The sequence below is a fragment of the Ciconia boyciana genome, chromosome 2 (genome assembly GCF_034638445.1).
Source record: "Ciconia boyciana chromosome 2, ASM3463844v1, whole genome shotgun sequence".
Taxonomy (NCBI): domain Eukaryota; kingdom Metazoa; phylum Chordata; class Aves; order Ciconiiformes; family Ciconiidae; genus Ciconia; species Ciconia boyciana.
Window position 1 is genome coordinate 146,451,719 of NC_132935.1, and position 21,374 is coordinate 146,473,092.

At 37.0% G+C, this 21,374-nt stretch overlaps 1 protein-coding gene across 1 annotated transcript in view; it reads left to right on the forward strand.

Annotated features, from left to right (window-relative positions):
* LOC140647150 (macrophage mannose receptor 1-like) overlaps positions 1–21,030 on the forward strand; it is a 34,551-nt gene extending 13,521 nt beyond the window's left edge. The window contains exons 11-30 of the mRNA XM_072851514.1: positions 234–382; positions 882–1,081; positions 1,387–1,514; positions 2,703–2,790; positions 3,366–3,501; positions 5,613–5,651; positions 5,758–5,921; positions 7,050–7,117; positions 7,539–7,639; positions 8,296–8,438; positions 9,580–9,685; positions 10,505–10,701; positions 12,329–12,431; positions 13,086–13,318; positions 14,512–14,677; positions 16,248–16,400; positions 17,947–18,063; positions 18,331–18,498; positions 19,705–19,740; positions 20,586–21,030. Coding sequence (XP_072707615.1) covers positions 234–382; positions 882–1,081; positions 1,387–1,514; positions 2,703–2,790; positions 3,366–3,501; positions 5,613–5,651; positions 5,758–5,921; positions 7,050–7,117; positions 7,539–7,639; positions 8,296–8,438; positions 9,580–9,685; positions 10,505–10,701; positions 12,329–12,431; positions 13,086–13,318; positions 14,512–14,677; positions 16,248–16,400; positions 17,947–18,063; positions 18,331–18,498; positions 19,705–19,740; positions 20,586–20,785 — 2,695 coding nt within the window. The 3' untranslated portion in view covers positions 20,786–21,030. The remainder of the gene's footprint in view (positions 1–233; positions 383–881; positions 1,082–1,386; positions 1,515–2,702; positions 2,791–3,365; positions 3,502–5,612; positions 5,652–5,757; positions 5,922–7,049; positions 7,118–7,538; positions 7,640–8,295; positions 8,439–9,579; positions 9,686–10,504; positions 10,702–12,328; positions 12,432–13,085; positions 13,319–14,511; positions 14,678–16,247; positions 16,401–17,946; positions 18,064–18,330; positions 18,499–19,704; positions 19,741–20,585) is intronic.
* The last annotated feature ends 344 nt before the right edge of the window (positions 21,031–21,374 follow it).

The window sequence follows — 21,374 nt, forward strand, 5'->3', positions numbered from 1 at the left end:
AAAAAACAGACCACAGCTGCTTCTGTTCTGTAAGGAGCAGTTTTTCAGTATAGCATGGCTGCACCTGCTATTGAAGCTAGTCCATCTGCTATCCAGTTAAGCAACGTATTTCCACTTAAAAGGAAACCTAATGGAGACTCCATTCATTCTAGTCTTGTGTAGTTTAGGATGCTGAGAAATGGCAGACTAAGGGAAAGCTAGGCTTAATCCCCATCTGACTCCTGTCATTTCAGATATGAGCAAGCCTACCTGACCAGCCTCGTTGGTCTGAGCTCTGAGAAGTATTTTTGGATTGGTCTCTCAGACACAGAAGAGCAAAGGATGTTCAAGTGGGTGACTGGCGAAGGTGTTCTGTACACAAACTGGAACGCAGCAATGCCTGGTACTCTGCCACCAGAGTAAATTTATGCTACTAGGGAACTTTCTGTGTTTTAATTCTAAACTGTTTCCCAACTTTGCTAAAACACATCCACGATGACACATACGAACATTCTGCCTTTGAAATAGGAGTGTCTTTTATTTAAGCTGCCATGGAAATATTTCTTTTCTGGCTCCTCATTGCTTACAAGAGCAAAATGAAACTGAACGGAAAGGGTGAAACCCTTTCCAGCCCGGGTGACAGGCTGTCAAATCCTTGCAGTGAGCGGCATAGGAAAGAGGCAGGCAAGGGGTTGTTCATGCACTTGTAAAGCTTTTCAAAGGGGAGGGAAGATGATGAAGGACTCCGCTCGCTGGTTTCCTTTCTTTACAAAGCTCCTCCTTTGAGCAGACACTACACTTAGTATTTCAAACAGTCTTTTGTAAATTAATCACATGAGCTGTAAAAATGTCAGGGGAACCACTTTTAAACACATTTCAATTTTCTTTTATATCTCACAAAGGGAATGAAGCTGGTTGTGTTGCCCTAAGGACTGGAAATGCAGCTGGACTATGGGATGTTCAGAACTGTGGAGTAAAGGCAAAATTTGTCTGCAAAAAACTAGCTGAAAAAATTGCTCTTCCTCTTGCTCCTGAAACCGTTTCTGATTCCAAATGTCCCTTGGGTTGGGATACAAGCAATAGCACTAATTCATGCTTCAGAGTAAGTATTAATTTTTCCAATAATCCTACTCATGAGACAGAAGAGCACCAAATAGACAGGGCATCTAAACTTCAGAGAATGGCACGTTATTGCACAAATGTAGTAAGTTTTTACACAATTATTCATGGAAATCACTGCAATTATCACTCTACCAGTGATATGTAAGGTTATTCAAGCAGCATACTCTTTAATCGCAATGGATAATTGCAATGGAACGTTTTCCTATTTTGCTTATACAAGGCAGTCAGTAGATTTATTTTTAACATATTGTAAACATAGTGTTCTACCTTAAAATCTATCAATAGTTTTTTGTGAGAGAAGAAAACCAAAAGAAAACATGGTTTGAAGCCCGAGATTTCTGCAGAGAAATAGGAGGAGACCTGGCTGCCATTAGAAGTGAAGAAGAGCAAACAGTGATAGAAGACTTAATAATGTAAGTAAACAAAATATCTAATAATTGATATTTTGGTGTAACAATACTTTATATAGGAATAAATAAAAATATTCTTGAGTTGCTCCTGAGATAATTAGTTGAAAATCTACATCTGTTTATCATCACAGTCATAAGAAAAAGAACTGAGAAAATATTTCATATGGGTAGCATTTTCAAAGACATTTTTGGAGTTCCTAAAATTTGTCATCATCCACAAATGTTTTAAATTAAAAAAATCCCAACCAAATCGTTTGAATGCTTCTTCTTCAGACTCATTTCTGAGTTTGTTCACTGAACCATTTTGAAACTAAATTGTGACTTTCAGCAAACCTGAACATTTTATTTCTCAAGAACACTATAATCACAACATCAATAAAGAAAAACAATGTGCTCTGTTTTCAACACAACCATTTGCAAAGTAGAAAATTTTAAGGCATGACCTTCACTTACTTGCTAATGGGAGTTTGCTGACCAACAGCATTTTGCTCTTTTTAAAATTTCAACTCTATTTAAAGTTTTCAATAAGTGTGAGAGTTTTTGTCCCACGTGTCACGGTTGAGCCCCAGCCGGCAACTAAGCCCCACACAGCTGCTCGCTCACTCCCCGCTGGTGGGATGGGGGAGAGAATCAGAAGAGTAAAAGTGAGAAAACTCGTGGGTTGAAATAAAGACAGTTTAATAGGCAAAGCAAAATCCGTGCACGCAAGCAAAGCAAAGCAAGGAATTCATTCACTCCTTCCCACGGGCCGGCAGGTGTTCAGCCATCTCCAGGAAAGCAGGGCTCCATCACACGTAATGGTTACTTGGGAAGACAAACGCCATCACTCCAAATGTCCCCCCCTTCCTTCTTCTACCCCAGCTTTATATACTGAGCATGACGTCATATGGTATGGAATAGCCCCTTGGTCAGTTTGCATCAACAATCCTGGCTGTGTCCCCTCCCAGCTTCTTCTGCACCTGGCAGAGCATGGGAAGCTGAAAAGTCCTTGACTAGTGCAGCAACAACTAAAACATCTCTGTTTTATCAACACTGTTTTCAGCACAAATCCAAAACATAGCCCCATACCAGCCACTGTAAAGAAAATTAACTCTATCTCAGCTGAAACCAGGACACCACGTAACTTGCAAAATTTAACAGAGCTAACCACATACATCCTCTTCTTCTATGACACATTTTTTCACACTCTAGGAAAAAACCCCCATCATCTCAGCCTTTCTGGATAGGTTTGCAGTGTTTGGATCCTGATGGTGGGCTTTCCTGGAGTGACGGATCCCCGGTGAGTGTTTGACCTTGCCAGTTTCTTTCTGTTCTGTATTTTTGCTGTTGGAGCTGTTTCAATGACTGGTGTGGATGAAAGTTGTATAAGAATTCCCAAAAATGTCTACCTTGCCACTGGGTAACTCTAAGTCCTTATTCTTCATACCAGTTCGGAAAAGAAAAAGGCCAATAAACCCTGAAGTTAGACCATCGCAACAGTGGTAACATGGAGTAGTAGTTGCAGCTACAGAGATGATTATCTAAGTGGCAAATATATGAGAAAGGTCTCTCCTGATTTTTATTAGTCAGTGGTGCTATACTGACACGCTCCTTTTCTCTGCTATTGATATATAACCTCATTTGATTCGAGTTTTCATGGGACTGCTGGAGTCTGTTAAATGCTGTGTAAACCCAGAGCCTTTCTTTTTTCTTGCGGAGTGACTATATTGCTTTAATAGCCCACATAGGCTGCACAGCCATAAGAGGAAAGTAAGGAGTGGTTTGAAACTTCAGTGCTACTTCTCTTTCCTTCCAGAGTACAAATTTTTTTCCTGTATGATAAGAATAAAAAACAACGTTGTGTTTCTTCTGTAGGTGAATTATAAGAAAAATAATTATTTTTACAATACTGCATTTGAATATTGTGGAGCAATCAGTGAAGAGCCTTTCATGTCATGGATTAAGGTGCACTGTGAATACAGTCATAACTGGATTTGCGAAATAAAGAAAGGTAGGTTACTTTTTACTCTAAACTCACATTAGGAAGAAATTTAAGCTGAGTCTATCAAAACAGGAAGTTCTGCAAGTTACATGCTTGTAGAACATTTGGTTGATTTCACAGGAATTTTGTGTAATGAAAAATAGGTCAAGACATATAAATGCTTTCAGAATACAATGTTTCAACTGTTAAACTTTTTTTTTGTTTTATTTTAAAAAAATATTATATGATAAGCCTTACTGAAAATATACTTGTTTATGTAATTATAGAATCATAGAAAATAAGGTGAAAGCAACCTCAAGGGCTTATCTGGTAAAATCCACTGCTCTGCCCAAAAGCAGATTTTTGTCAAAACAGAAGCTTTGACTGATGTGAAACTGCTTCTTGGAACTTTTACTTGTAGGGAATTTCCAAGTTGGGGGCTAAGGGGGCAGAGAGGGAGAAAGAGAAGCTTGCAATTTGCAAAAAAAAGATTACTTTAAATCTCTGTATCCTTTGTGAAGTGAAACTTCACTCCTCCGCTCAGGTGTAGCTTGAATGCTACACAAGGACACATTAGTCACCTACTTTAATTTAAACAAGACTACCAGCATACTAGAATAATTCTCTTTTAAGATGAAATGTAAAGATACTCCTGTAACCACAGGCTTGCTGTAATGAAAAGTTGGTAATCCAAGCTTCAAAATTTATGTACTTTAAGGCAATAGGTAGGCTCACATCTTCGTCTCATGCCAGCAGCAAAATCTTCTATGTTTATACTTCTGTGGGTTTTTTTTCAAAATTTTACTGTTGAGAAAGATATCCAGCAAAATAAGAGAGGAATCAATTATAGCTTTGTATTGAGTTGCACATTTTACTTCCAAGACTAACAGGAGTGTTGCTTTGGTGGCTCTCTAGGCTCCTTCACACTAGCAGTAAGGGTTAATGTTTAAAGGGATACTTTTCTAAATAAGATCAGTTCTGCACTGGTGAATTATTCAAAATAATCTGATTCTAACCAAGGCACATTGTCTCAGCTTCTCATGCTTAAAAAGTAATAGTCATAGGCATCTATCTCAAAGAGATGTTGTGAAGATACCTTTCCTGGTAACTTCCTTTGTAATTCCTCACCTGCATGATCAGCACAACTAAAAATCATTAGCAAAAGTGTCAACAGTAGTTGTATACTGTTAATTACTATTAGTGCATGAATGGCAGAAATTATAGCCTGAAGAAATTACCATCATTAGTCAGCAGTGCATGTCATACTGAAAGATGCTGAAATAGTCATAACACTTTCTACTTCCAGAACAGACATATATTTTTTTTTCTTTTAGATCGTTTAATGAACCATACAAGAGATTATTTTTTAAAAGGTGCAACTTTGTTTTACCCAAGCCTGTGTGTCACACTGTATTTAATGTAATTACACATACAGCAACTCGAACATTACGATGAATTCTTGTGGAAAAAAATTATAAAGGTGACATTTGTTTTACATTTTTATAGCTCTTGGCCTTCCATGTTTAGAGATACATTGCTCCAATATCCCACTCTGTGTGATATGGAAATTTTTCATTTAAATTATTTCTCAAAAGCTGGTGGATTTTCAGTCAAATGTGATTGTTCACAAAGTAGTTTCACAGAGAAAAAAAGTTTCACAAACAGATAATTACTAATAAAATTTAAAATATTTTGAAGCAAAAATTTGTTTAGTGTTTGAATTTCTTTTTCAGATACAAGACCATGTCCATAAAGAATCTCTTATTATTGTGCAAAGTATACCAACATTGAAGTAAAGTATTTTCACTCTTTAGTTTTTTTTCAGAAACAAGTACTCATTTAGACTAACTTCAGTCACCTGATTTGGGCAACATTCAGGATGTACAAGATGCGCTTACCAAACATCTACCAAGACAGAGATGTAGGGCTGTAATACATCTGTTATTCCCTGAACATCCATTTTTGCTCTTTTTCAAAGATCAAAAGTTCAAAGACCAATGATACTATATATATTCTGCATTGAATATGTAAAATATGGAAAATTGATAGACATTAAGATCATTTCCACTAATTGAACACTTACACTGGCTCAACATTTGGGAAATATTTTACATCTTCATTTTTTTCCCATTTCATTACAGGGACACCATTGAAACCAGAACCTCTGGGCCCTTCTGCCAGTAAGCTTCTGTTTATTTTCTCTTATCTAAAGGGTGGTAACATGTAACAACACCAGCTTTGTGTAAGGACCATGAAGAATACAGAGATTCCTCTTCTGTGTTGCAGCATATGAAGTCACAGAAGATGGCTGGATTTTAAAAGGGGACAAACAATATTTTTTCAGCACAGAAAAGACCCCTATGGAGAAAGCCAGAACATTCTGCAAAAGCAATCATGGAGATCTTGCTACAATTCGAAATAATAGTGAAAGAAAATTTTTGTGGAAATGTGTAAGAGGAAATTTGACTATGTTATACCATGTATGGCCTGTATACCCTGCTGCATATGCTCATGAAGTACAGGAGAATGTGCTTGTTGCATAGTATTACTAAATTTTATTAGCATTAGATTTAAATGTTCAATGAAAAAATATTTATTCTACAGAGCAGAGCTTCTCTTTAGGAAAATAAATGCAAAAGAATCTACCATTTACTACAGTGGACATATTCTTCTATATTCTAATCTAAATAGAGTTCTGCCCATGACCAAATGTGTATAAGGAGCAATGAACAGGCAGATTAGGTGTATACTGAGAAAACTGTCCTTTTGCCAGGGTGGTTACCTCTCATCTGAATATCATATTCTAGAATACAGCGTTACGTGTAAATGTGAGGCTGCTGCTAGTGTAGCTCTGATGGTCACATACCACATCATGTTGCTGAACAAAACAACTTTTCAAAGAAAGGTTTAGCCTGGCCCAGGTCAGGGACTGACGAACTAGGACCTTCATGAATTAGTTTTCCTGCAACATGTATCAAAACGGTTCATGTATTTCAAGGGTACTGACTACACGTTGCCTGAGATGGTTCTGATGGGCACATGCCAAAGCCGTGGCAGGGCCATGCTAACAATTTGATAGCATGGATGGTGCCTCAAACCTCTGCCATAATCCTGTTTGGTATAGTAATACCAAAGTAGCTGCACAACCTCCTTTCTGTTTCACACTATTAGATGCTTGCTTTTGTTATGTGGGAAAGGATATGAAAGAAGGAGAGGACAGACAGGTTGAGACACAGGAATTACATGGCTGCTTAAGAACAGGAAAGTACAAAAAAATTTTGTACTAAATTTTTTCTCAAGTCTTCCTTGTTTCTTTTTAAATTGAGAACACAACTTTGAAAGCTTTGATCATACCAGTAATGCAGCCCAAACTAGGTAAGCAGCAATAAAGATGATAAAGCAAAAGTATGTGATGTATGGTATTTACTTCAACAGGGTCCTCTCTGGTGACTACACATGATCTTTTATACAATGTGTATTCATCTACTTGCTTCCATAGCGCAAAAATTACACTTGTTCATATTAGATAACTACTAAATACTAGACAGCACTAACTAAAAGTACATTTTTGTGTTTAGGTATTAAAAAATGGCAAATTGGACTCATATTTCATAGGATTAATTCAGAATGCTGATCAACAGTTTAGGTAGGTAAAAAAGCTACATGAAGATTCATAAAAAGCAGTTGTAGAAGTTTTTGTTCCTTCTGGAGGGACCACTGCAAGGGAGATAAATGCAGATTCAGAGAGTTATATTGCATGTTGAAATATGTGCTCTCCCTTGGTTTAAGTACATTGTAAAAACACTGTTTTGAATGGCATTTTTATAGGGAATGCTACGAATATATAGATAATGTCTGTTAAAAATAAAGGCATTTTTGTTCTTTGATTTGGCATGCAGGGATTTCATTATCTAAGGTCTTTTAATCCTAATGGAAACTCAATTTACAGACAGACTCAGCTGTAATTTTTTAAAAAATATTTTTAACATGTTAAGGTAGAATTTTCTGAACTGTTCCATGAACGTCGTCTGAGCAACCGCTACTGTTTTGGTGTTGGTTTTTTTCAGTTGGATGGATGGAAGCCCGGTGCACTATGCAGCCTGGGCACAGGGTGAGCCCAACTTTGCAGATGCTCAAGAAAATTGTGTAGTCTTAAACAAAAAGGATGGTAAGTTATACAACTTTTTCTAAAAAGTATTTTTATGGGTATGGCTCTTCCCCTGTTTGTTAAAAATATATTGCCAACTTTAATCCACTCTTTCCCAGCAATTTGGGAAAATATGCATAATAAAGTATAATTGTTATATCTGAGGTTTCTTCAGGGGCAATATTAGCCAAAAAAGTGGAATATAATAAATTTATTTTAATGGGGAATGTAGGGACAATTTGATCACTGATTTTTCAGCTGCACACACAATATGTTCTATTCAAATCAACAGCAAATTGGTCTTTCAAAAAATAACTAGAGACTAGTTACCAAAGGAACAGAACATATATGGAGTTTCACATTTTATAGTGTTTCGCAGATAAAGTGTTACTTTACACTTGCATGTTTCAGTACAACGAAGCTGTTGGGGTGGGTTCTACTCAGAGGTCTCAAAGTTGCCATATGAGCCATCTCGTATGGCCACTACTCCCACAGTGACAGCAGGACCAAAATCCTCCTGTAAGCAGTGATGCTGGGAGGTAGAGTGGAGCTGAGGCATGTTATCTCACATTCCCAGGCAGACTGCTTTCGAACCTACAAGCACAGAAGCCAGTACACTTTCCCACAAATTTCAATCTTATTCACTGTCTTATTATCTATATTTAAATTGATTTCAGGCTTGTGGAATGATGTCAGCTGTGGTTTTTCAAACGGTTATATCTGTGAGAGGCACAGAAGTTTTATGAATGCAACACTTCCTTCAGCAGTACCTTCACCTCCTGGAGGATGTCCTGAAGATTGGCTTTTATTCAAAAATCAGGTATGATAACATCCATCTAAGCTTAATGATATTAGTCCTTCGGAGAGTACTTAAAGATATACAACAGCCTTTTGTCTCTCTGATATCTTTTGACAGTGATTATTCAATGTTACATTAAAAATTGAACCAGTTGCCTAATTCTTGCAAGATGGCAGTTTTTACAGATTTTTAACTTTTTCTGAGAAGTGGTCATCTGAGATACATTGGAAAAACTGCTACATTGTATATACTTTCAAAAAAATTGAACTTAATTGAACTGAAAGCACCAACTACAGCGTAAAATCAGTCATTTCAGCTGGAACAAATCAGAAATAAGGCCAAATTTGTCCAAACAGGCTTCAATGTAATGCTTGCCTCCTCCCAAAAGGGACAAATTTGATATGTTTATTAAGTGAGGGTTCTATTTGCATCTAATATACAATATTGTTCTGAAAGCACCCATGGATACTCACACCAGTGGAGTTTATGCCAGTACACTTTTTTTGCATTTTTGTTATAGTCATCAGAGTTGTTATTTTCCACAAACTATGCAAGATAATTCTCTGACAGTGCTACTGGCATGCCACAGAGCAGAGGGTGAGCTGTAAACATGGAGAGGGCACACTAGGCACACTCATAATTACCAAAACCATTTCAGGGTGAACGTGTATTGGTAATGTGGTGACTATACACTTTTTAAGAAATCATGACTCATATACTTCCATTAATAAAAGAGCTGTAAAATGAAAAAGGCTGAATACATACATGGGAGCACACTGACCTTAGGTTCTAGGTCAAAAACGTTTTTCAGAAAGTTCAGATGATTCCACATGAAACCCTGGGCTGGGCCTTTCTTACAGAGTCAGCACTTTGTCTTTTACTAATGATGGAGTATAGCTTCTCAAAATCTCTGTGTTAGTTACCACATTAGATTCTCATCAGACTCCTACTGTGGTTTATAAATGGTTGTTTGAGTTTTGTTGTGACTTTCCCAGTCCCTCACAGAAATACACAGAGTAAATTTAAAATTTGTGAATGGTTTTGACTTTGGAAAATTATTTTGTGGGCCTGAGTTGGGCTAATTTCTACTTAAACTAGTGCAATCCAAACCTAAATTCCTTTTGCTGTCACTCACTAACAGTCTATACTCATTTTTCCCTAGTGTTACAAGTTTTTTGGCTCTTCCTATGCATACTGGCATACTGCAAGAAGAACTTGTATGAACCTTGGAGGAAACCTGGCGAGCATACATAATGAACAAGTACAAGGTATAGTGCAACAGCTCTTTAGGTAATAGATAGCATTTACTCTGTATACAGTGGTCATTTCCTGCAAAGAAGAACATGGAAAAAAGACAGTATGTAAATGTACATATTTTATAATACGTATACTCAATATGGGTTACATGGCCATGGCATAAAACTTTTTTGGAAGAAGTGGAACCATCTGTCTAGGGCACGCTAGTGATGCTAAGGGTTGCTTCCTCCTGTTCCATGCAAACTGCTTTACATTATTTATAGGGTATGAACTAGCATAAAATAACAAATCCAGACCTGGCATTTGTAGTTTTAGACACAGAGAAAGAAAAGGAATCTATGGTCTGGTCTGTTTCTGCCAGAAATAGAAAGGGATATATTACTATACCTCTCTGAAATGACTGCCTAAATTCTGCAACTTAATTCAGCAGTAGAATGTCAGAGGAAGGCACATTTTCACCTTGCCTATGTTCCCGGGCTTCCTTTTGCAGCTGTATACAGCTACACATTTCCATCAGTCAATCAGCTCATCCTGAGTGTTGAAATAAGTGGACTCATTAGATAACACAGTGGTCAGGCAGGTTTTTTATATCTTTCCTCTTTCCAATCTTGCTTCATCATTCTAAAAACTTTCACTCTTTGAGACTTTTCACAGGCAAAGCCTTGGCATAACCTTGAAATAATAAAATTGGGTAAATTTCTGATCAAATGCTAATTAAAATGTATTTACAAGACTCTAACAAACAAAGTACTTAATGATTTGTTTATGAGCTCATGTCTTGACTGATGACATGACATGTTCACCTTCTTTTCTATTGGCTTTTTTTCCAGCTTTTCTCACTTACCATTTGAAGGATGTTTCAAATGATCCCTGGATTGGCTTGAATGATATACTCAGTGAACTCAACTTTGTTTGGACTGATGGAAGTGCTGTCTCCTATACAAACTGGGCTCCAGATTCCCCAAAACTTGTAGAACCCATTTTGTTTCCCAGTCTACATCCAGAAGACGGCCACAATCTGCAACAGGTAAACACTGCTTAGCATTTACCATCAAGTTAAATCTAAGGAGCAATACCCAAGTAAACAGCTCACTTTGCTACAGACATTGCCTCAGCCTCCTCCCCAAGTTGTTAATCTGTCTTTACACTGGGATTAGCAATAAAAAGTTTCAATGTTTGAGTATTCTAGCTATCTCAGAGCACAAAATTCTTTGGCAAAATTGCAGCAATGAACAGATTGAATAAAGATTGGATAGATGGAATAAAGTTTTCTTTTTCATAGTAATTTGCTGTTCATTTTGGAGAAAATGTAAATGCAACATTAGAATTTTAGAAGTCAACACACGTTGGAAATATTTTCACATTTGACAAGTTCACTCAAGTTTGAAAAGGAAGGAGGAGAGCATGCAAGAGGAAAGAGTTCAATTTTTTTCTACTTCTTCCCTGTTTAAAATTGTAATTGAATTGCTAAGGGCCAACAGATGTCAACTACTTTCTAAACCAATCAAACCCTCTCCACTGCTAGCACTGAAATTAAACCTCAGAATGCTGTAAATAAAATAGCATTCTACATATTCAGACGAATATAGATTGATTTGCACACCCACATTGCCTTTCTTCCATTTATTTCCATATCTTGCTTTCAGAACTTGCCCTTCAGACTATGTCATTCCACTCACTGTCCATCCTCCCTTCATTTTGGTATCCACACCTCTAGAGAACCCAGAAATCATACCTCTAGACAACCAGCTTAATCTGCACCTGAGCCAATTCATTCTGCTATTGCTCATCTAGCCATTGGCCAAGGCATGCAGGAAGACATATAGGATACAACACAATACATAACTCTACTTCACTGCAGCTCTAATAACGCTCCTGGGAATTATCAAGTGGGGAAAAAAAAGAAGACTATGCAAAAGTACATTCTACTTTTCTCCTTCACCTTCAAGATACTAACAGCTACCTCCTTCAGAGGATCCTTTTCAAAGGAGTGAAATAACATCAAAAAGTTACTCGAGCTTAAGAAACTGGAGTCAAGAGCCACTAAAACAGGTGTTCCTAAAATTTCTGCATGGAAGCTTAGTAGGCTGTTGCAGGTTGTAATAAATTTGAAGTTCCAGCTTCTTAAGCACTCAGCACCTGATCTGGTGTAGCTGAAAGAGAAATTCTAAGAACTAGAGCTGATGATAACTCTGTCAAGGACCATCATTTAGATGATTCTGTCAAGAATAACCACTATTTAAACTTGGCTTTGCAAGCCAAATACAAAGGATGACCTCCATTTATTTTTATTGCATTCTTATTCAAAAAACCTTACTGATAGTTGCTCATTAGTCGAGACAGAAGGTGTGACAGAAAGTTCTTGAAAATAATAGTGTCTTTCAAGTATGTCTCCTCGAAAATAACCAAATGAACAAGCAGGCTGAGCTGAAGGTTACAAAGATTTACAAGACAGTACCAAGGTGGAGCTGGCCACCACAGAGGAGGCCAGAAAGGACAGAAAAGGATAAAAGGAAGGTTTCCAGAGTTGTAATACAAACCCTACAATATCAGAATTCAAAGAAAAAAGGAGTGAAGATAGCCAGGGGGTTATAGTATTTTGTTTTATAACTTTTAATATCAATGTACTCATATTCTTTCACTTACTCCAACAGTTTGATTGCGTTTCTCTGAAAAGAGGTCATGCTGATGACACAGGAAAATGGAACAATGAGGAGTGTTATAAGTCCAAAGGCTATATATGCCAGAAGAATAGTGGTGAGTACTGTATTGCTAATCTTGAAATTTATAACACAAGGATTAAAATCACTCTTCTTGTTTAACATGCTTTAGATCAGTTATCTTGGGATAACCTAAGGGCCCATCTTGCATCCCAGTGTTACTTAGCAATGTTTTGGAGAAGGGAATGATAAATAAAACATCAGAATTTAGGAAAGCAAAATTATTTTATTTCTAAAAGTGTAATTAAATAGCTAAAAACCACAAACATTTTAATTACATAAATTCATAATGATCTATAGATTATCATAACTGGTAAGTTTTACATTTATCAAAATAAACCTGATTGACAGTCACAAAGCTGCTAAGCTGCAAAGAGTATTTTGAAAACACGCAGGGTAGGTGTGTTATTTTTGACTGATGGGGTGAATTTACCTCTGCATTATAAGATACTGTGAATTTACTGATTCAAAATTCTCAGAGGCTGAAAATGTATTTCTTTCATCCAGAAAGTTCACTGTTGTTTTGAAGTTATCTGTTACTTATAAACAACTAATGAGAAGGTGTTCCATTCCATTAGCAATTTTCTACTAGGTTTGTAAATAATGAAAATGTTATTCAGTCACTCAAGCCATATATGTGGCCTCCAGATTTAACTGTTCTTAGGGTGGCTTTTTTTCCTTATTCCTACAGATCCTGAACTCTTTAAGTCATCAGCAACAGTGCTAGACTTTGCTTTTGACCATTCTGGTGGCATTAGCTATTCTGTCACTCATTCCAAAATGAACTGGGAGGAAGCACAGAAAAACTGCAATAACAATGCCTCAAAACTTGCCAGCATTTTAGACCCATATAGCCAGGCACTGTTGTTCTTACTTGCACAGGAATATGGAGAGCCTCTGTGGATTGGTCTTAACAGCAATGCGGTAAGAACACATACATTACATACAGGTAGTCAAGCTGACACTGGACCTGATCTTACTTTATGCTCTCATCTTGTAACCTATACGAATTTCTGCCAGTGTAGTGCTGAAAACAGCATGTTACATCAGTACAGTACCCACTTATGCTGGAGTTCTTCAAATAAGACTCATACAGTGGAGATTTTAATGAACTAAGAACTCTTACATGCCTTAACACAAGGAAACGCTCCTGCAAACCAGTATATAACAATGCTGTGTGTCGTTTGGAGTCATTTAATGGGTCTTGAATATAAATTGTAAAATCTCCCACACTTTGAGTTTATTTTAATCTAAAAGATATTCCAGGAACAACATGCATCCTGCCCTCCTGCCATGTGTTTATGTACCTCAGTGATCAGTGACAGGATATCTCAGGTCGCACATCTGAGACCTGCGAAGGAATGGGTTTTATGTGTGTGTTTGCGCTCGCACATTCTACTAGAGTAGTCTCATTTACGGTAGCAGTAGCAAAATACAGTTGTGGACAGAAACAGGGATAAAAATTAGTTAAGGGAATCTGGAGGCTATATAATACGGTACATATTGACCAATGGATATATTTTTTCATTTGAAAATGCAATTGGTTTTATTGGTCCCATTAAGAAGTTAGAATATTATGGAAAAAAATTCTTTCTGTTTGTGAGATGTCTACATCAGTTGTATGACAGGGGAGGGTGGACATTTGGATGGTAGGTGTGTTTTGACACGCTACACTCTTCCCCATGAATCACAGTCACGATAACTACAACAAAAGTGATGGCGATCAGCGCTGCTTATTAAGAACACTCCCACCCACACTCCCATTTTCCATGCAGACCTTTGGGTGGTCTTACCAACATAATGTCTTATCTGACTCCCAGTTTTATGCCTTTTCTCATGCCCCCTTTCTTTTTTCCCTTCCATTTCCCAATGCTTGAAAAATGCTCTGAATTAATGTTAGATACTTTTTGGAGGGCAGGAAAAAAATCATTCTGCATGTACATATGTGGATAACAGACACTGTACATTTTGTTGCAGTTAGCATTTACAAGCACAAAAGGAGGCATTAGTAACCATATGATTCCATACTGGTTACATGAGAGTCCTCTTGAGGACCCTGTGTACTAGCTATGTCACTCTCAGCAACCTTGAAATTACCATATAGATTTTGCTTCCAGACCAATGGCAAGTATCAATGGATTGACAGATGGAGATTAGTTTACAGCAAGTGGTCCAGCGGGGAACCAAAACAGACATTAGCATGTGTCTACCTAGACACTGACGGCACCTGGAAGACAGCTTCTTGCAAGGAAAAACTCTTTTCTGTCTGTAAAAAATCAGATGGTAAGCAATTGAATAGAAGTGTTTTAACTAGAGGGTGTGTAGATTTATCAAAATATCAAATATCAAAATATCAAATATAGTAAGCCACTCGAAAAACGCTTGTTTTACACACTAGTGTACAGGAAGACGTGAGTAGCTAACTAACTAGCTCTAAATATTGACATGAATTGTTCCCAGAAGTAAATTAATTCATAATAATGATTACCAAAAGCCTAAGAAACAAAGGATTGAATACTCATTAATTTCTTATCTATTCATTCTAATAGGAAAAGTCATTCACTTGCTACGAGATCTGTTTTGATTAGGCATCAGATGAAATTCTGTATCCAGTTTGGGGCACCAAAGTTTGAAAAGGCTCTCAGTCAACTAGGGTTTTCAGATGACCAGGAAATAAGAATTAAAAGGAATTATTATAATTGGAGTTGGACAAAAGACTAAGAGAAACCAGATTATCAATTTTAAATATTAAAGACGAGCCCTAAGGAATGGAATTAAATTCTTCCCTATGTCTGAGTTGGAAAGGAGTAACAGACTTAAGTATTGCAAGGAAAACCTTCTAATTTTATCAATACAGAAGCCTTTAATAAATATTTTGGACAGGTCAGGGAATCCCCTTCACTACAGGTTGCTAAGTACAGACAGGACAAACATCTGTTAGAAATTATATAATTATGTATCAACCTCATGTTACCTGTGAGCACAAGGATGAAGTAAATAACCCCTTGAGGAGCCTTCCAAGCACAAACTTCTACAATTTCTATGGAAATAAGTATAAATGTGATTTCACAATTTTGCTATATTCTTGTTTTTGTCAACATTATGGAAGATCTTGAATCATTAGAAAATTTAAAATTGCATGCAAAATTACAGTCTGGGATGTTGTAATTTGACAAAAATCCTCAGATTTGATATATAATGTCTCTTTCTACTTTAATATTCTGGAAATCTAATTTGAGAGCTGAATGTTCCTTAATAGGGAAAGAAATAGACTGTAGAAGTCTCACAGGAAGAAAATGTAATTTGGCAGAACATTTAATTTTCATTCCATCTGCATTTATCTTCTCATCCAAAATCTTCCTATGATATCAATCACTATGGAATTTATTCAGGATGCAGTTTAATAAAAAATCCTGCAAGCCATGTTTAGTTATACCAACACTTTCATTCACAATCACAGTTTCTGCTATAAGGTTTTGATCCTGTCAAAAAATGAGACTGAAGTGTCAGAAGACATTTTAAAAACAGCAGTTTTAACTAATTAGGCAGATATTTATGCCAGAAAACCAGCTGGATATTTTATTGACTAGAGTAATTACACAAATCATCATTAGACAGAATCTATACTTCTTATAGACTAGTGTATCTTCCTAATCACATTGATAAACAAATATGAAGCAAAATATGCTCTCAAGCACAGAATCAAAGCCATATTCAAGCTCTTTTTAGAACATGCTTCATTTCTTCTATGATGACAAACCTAATATAGTCTGGTTAGTTTTGTCCTACTAGTATAATGGGAAAAACACATTTTATAAAATAACTGGATTCCAACTACCTGATCTCTTATCAGTAACGGCCCCTACTGAACCCCCACAACTTCCTGGAAAATGCCCTGAATCAAGAGGACACAAATCTTGGATACCTTTCCATGGTCACTGCTATTACTTTGAGGCCTCCAGGAAAAGAAGCTGGTCTCAAGCTCATCAGGAATGTGCCCAACTAGGTGAGTGGGTTTTTTTAAAAAGGCTGAAGATGTAATTAAACACATAAAATAATGGGTGATATTGCTAAGCAAATCTTACTTTAAAACTTCAAACTTAATGCTTTCTAGCTTGCTTTTCTGAGCATGCTTTTTCACAATAAAACTAAACTTTGTCAAAGAAAGACAGAGGCATCTGATATCTCAAATACCAGGTGAAATATGAATATCTCAAAAATATGAAATTCCTACTAGTTTTATGGAAATCAGTAATTGGGTAGGGAGACAAACACTTTTAGAGTCCCGCTAAGGCACAGACTGCTGGGTTAGCTTTCCCTTCCCCAAACAACAGGGAATCCACACACAGTGCGAACTAGGAAACACAAATTCCTAGGAAAGTCGTCTTTGTTAGTTCCAGGGCACAGATTATTAATTGGATCTCACTGGCTGGACAACAAACGAGATGGAGGAGTCATTTAGCTTTCATGAACCAGTAAACACACCCAGCCATGCAGCTCCTGCTCTGGAACAGCCCCCACTGCTGTCCACGATCTGGAGAGAAGAGCTGTATGTACATCAGGGGAGAGGAAAGGACACTTTACTCCACATTTCTGATTTCTCCTGACTGTTCACTGAGAATTGCTGTGATGCAGTATGCATTTCAGTGTGAGTAAGAACAGGAAGCATCCTATACATTAGCACTACATGTCTGAGTGATAGTCTTTTAATCATAAGAAGGATTATGATGTATGATTTTAATCATACAAGGATTTCCAGCAGCATTTCCTCATATGTATGAAAACTCTGACGTATGACCAAGTAAACAGAAAAAGTAGCTTTGCAAAGGCATTTTACTTTACAGTTGTGTGACAACAGAATTCCTGAAATGGTTCTGCAGAAAGATAAATCACATAATTACTAGAAAAAGTAAACATTACACTAACAACCAGAATAATAGGTCGCATTTGGACATTGGTCCATATTCTAAATTCCTACACTTTTGCCTACGTGCTACCCATTGACCAGGCAGGAAGGTGGTCATTTCCTGATGACCCCAACACAGCTTTGTGTATTTGTAATGCCAGGGCATATGGCAATTATAAATCAACTTCTGGACATCTGCTGGACCGCAACCTCTAGCTGCTTACACATCCTATCTGCCCTTGCAGTACATAGCATCAGGCACTGCCAAAAATGCTGCTCAGCCACTGGTGGGTGACAGAGCTGTAGTGGCAACATGCATGGTGCTGACTACATCATATGTACCACTTCCAGCCTACTTGCATCACGTGGTTGGACCCGTCCAAAAGGTATTGCAGGAAAGCAATTTTTCTTCTCTAAAATACCAAAGGCTAAAACAACAATCCATGTCTTCATGCTGATTTGCATCCATACAGCTCACAGTCATGCTCAAAATACAATATAGCTGTATAGTGACTGTAATGAGACTAGTGAATACTACGTGCAAGAATCAGTGCCTTTTATATCTTTTTGCATATCTTGTATGTGTTTATTGACCTAAGCTGTAAGAAAACGAGACATTGTGATGTGTTCATTAATATTTTTTCAGCTGCTCACTTGGTATCAGTAGGAGACTATACCGAAGCAAGCTTTCTGTCAGACACCATTAAGATACTCCATGGAAAATCACCAAACTTTTGGATAGGGCTAAAGGAAAATGACAGAGGTAATATCTTCAACATTTAATCATACGTTATCATATCATACAATATGATGATAAGTTATAGTAAAAAGAAAGCAACTTTGTATACTTGAAACTCCACATATATAAAAACACAAAGTTTATTTCAAAGCATGCTTACATATGCTTAGAAATGTAACTGAAACATTTAACTACCTATTCATGTTATAAATTTTTGTTTTCCCCATCACAACCTATTCTACCTTTCTGAACCCCTGTATTTTATACATATATGCTCATTTTAAATATCAGGACAGTGGGTATGGACAGACAAATCTGCAATGGATTTTGTCAACTGGCAAATGGGAGAACCTTCAAACAAAAGGCATAAAGAGTGTGGAGAAGTATGTGCACTGTCTGGCTACTGGAACACCAATGTCTGTTCTTTCAAAAAAGGATATATCTGTAAAAAAAAAAAAAGTAAGTAATATTTCTAATACATTAAGGTTAATAAAGCCTGATAACGTATTTTCACTGTATAACATAAAAACGTAAAACATTACAGGTTTGTGTGCAAAACCAATAGACCCTAATAGCAGGATTTTGCTGTCTAAATACTGAGGAGCCCCACATGGCTTCCGACTGCCTCCTCAGAAGCTTGCATCTCCCATGAATCCTCTAAAATTACCATCAGCCCCATGCAGCCATGACGAATACTTCAGACCCCTATGTTTAGGCAAAAAAATGGTCAATGACCACTCATTTTTAATAAAAAGCCAGTTTTCAGTAGAATTTTCCCCCAAATATCACACAATCTAAGTTCAAAAGCAACATTTTGTTTAATTTCAGTTGAATATATTCTCCAAAAAAAAAAAATCTTCTTCTGATGAGTGCAACAAAAACCCTGTCTTGTAGAAATGCTGGAACTGGCGATTCCTTTCATTACTGTCCTCTGAGCTTATGGATTAGAGGAATATGATAACATACATTCTTGTGGCACTCTTTAACTACAGTGTGACAGAATCATGTTTAATAAAATGCTGGTACTCCCCTGATAGCAAAATTATAATCTGCAAGAAAATGCACGAGTTTGATTACCAGCTGAGATTAAATGAAAGTGCTCCAGAACACAAACAGTGTTAACTGTTAAACAGGTTAAACTTCATATTTCTGTTCACTTTTCCCTTACCTGGTAAGTTTAGGAAGTGCAATTACCATAGGAACCACATCCATATGGAACGGTTGTCTCTGACAGAAGGGGCTAAACTCACAGAAGATCCTTTTCAGCTCAAGTAAAATGCTCATGGCATATTTCTAACCTTGAGACATCCATTCAGGAAATTTTTCCTGATTCAGAAAACACCTTAAAATTATTAAAGATCCTGTAGGCAGTTTCTTAGAAATGAACATACTTGAAAACACTTTTAGAAGTAACAGAAATCTGGCTCTAATCTCATGTCTTGTTGGGTATCTTGACTGAGGAGGTCAGATGCTCTTGGAAGGAAAGAGCGGAGCATTCTACTAGAGATTTACACATGCTTAGCTCCATCTCTTCAGGAGAGCAATTGTCATCAGCAGGTGGATTTAGGGGGAATTGTCAGGAGCATCTGGACTTAAGAACTTTTAAAATGCCTCATTTTTCTTTAAAGCACTCAGAATAAACACTTTTTTTTTTCCTTCTGAAAGCTCCTGAAAATACAGAGATGTCACCAGAAAATACAGGTAAGCATACTTCCTTTTAAGTAGAATTATAAGGATATGCTCAAATACAACAAGAATATAATTATATAATTTCTAGGTATTAATTCTGAGAGTACTTAAAAATAAAAAGTCCATAAACTTCATCTGTATCTAGATATAGGAAATAGCGGTAATTCTGAAGTAAACTGCTTTTTGATGATAGAATCATAGAATGGTTTGGGTTGGAAGGGACCCTAAAGATCATCTAGTTCCAACCTCCCTGCCATGGGCAGGGACACCTTCCACTAGACCAGGTTGCTCAAAGCCCCATCCCACCGGGCCTTGAACACTTCCAGGGATGGGGCATCTACAACTTCTCTGGGCAACCTGTTCCAATGCCCCGCCACTCTCATAGTGAAGAATTTCTTCCTTATACCTGATGTAAATCTACCCTCTTTCATTTTAAAGCCATTACCCCTTGTCCTATCACTACATGCCCTTGTAAAAAGTCCCTCTTCAGCTTTCCTGTAGGCCTCCTTCAGGTACTGGAAGGCTGCTGTAAGATCTCCCCAGAGCCTTCTCTTCTCCAGGCTGAACAACCCCAACTCTCTCAGCCTGTCCTCATAGGAGAGGTGCTCCAGCCCTCGGATCATCTTCATGGCCCTCCCCTAGACTTGCTCCAACAGGTCCATGTCCTTCTTATGATCAGATTTAATTATATTTTATTTGGTGATGTTAGTAAAAAAAAAACAAACAAAACACTCATTGAACTGAAAATCTACACACATATTGCATTTGTCTGACTTTTGTTGAAGAAATACCATATATTACTGTATTCTGAAATCTCTTAAGATCAGAGGTGTTGATTCCATTTCATCCACTTACAGAAGGGAAAATGGAGAAAGTACTTTCCGCTGGCATCATTTGGCTATTCATTCTTCTAGCCTTTTCTATAGTTGGAGCCGGATGTATAGTTTATTTCTACTTGAGGAAGAAAAGACAAAACCAGCTACATATTTCAACCAGAATGAGTGGACCAGAAGCAACTGTGGATATCCAACAAAAAGATGCACATACCAACATGTAGTCTGACAAAATACGTGTATGTTCCAACTAACAAAAAATAGCCTAAGAATCCATGAAATCTTATGCCATCTTTGCACTCTCCTACCCAGATAAGTCTTCTCTCTTCACAAATATAGAGTTCATGGATTTATGTAAATACACACACATACATACTCCCTCCCAAATTCCCTCCAAAGTGTTAGTTTCTTTTACTTGTTTAGTTTGGGGAGCACACATACATTTTTCACATAAATGAGCATGGCTGAAAAGTTGGCTGCAGAGGTTTTACCAGGAAACTCTGGCAGATATTTACTATGTGAAATTGTTTTATTTAATTCAATGTAGAGAGCATCTTTTTTGCTCATATCTTTACCTTATTTTTTCCTGTTGTATTGCTGCAGTGTTATCTAGACTATGATGGGAAATGCTCATTTCAGATTTCCATCTTCCCAGTTTATGATACTATCTTTTCATTCATGTAAAACCTATTATAATACCTGAATCTGTGAATTAAATATTATTTCCTTACAAAAAAAAACAGATGGAAAGACAGAAAAAATTGAAAAGACTCCTTTATTCCTACTTCTAGTCTGAACTTTGGGAATAATTAT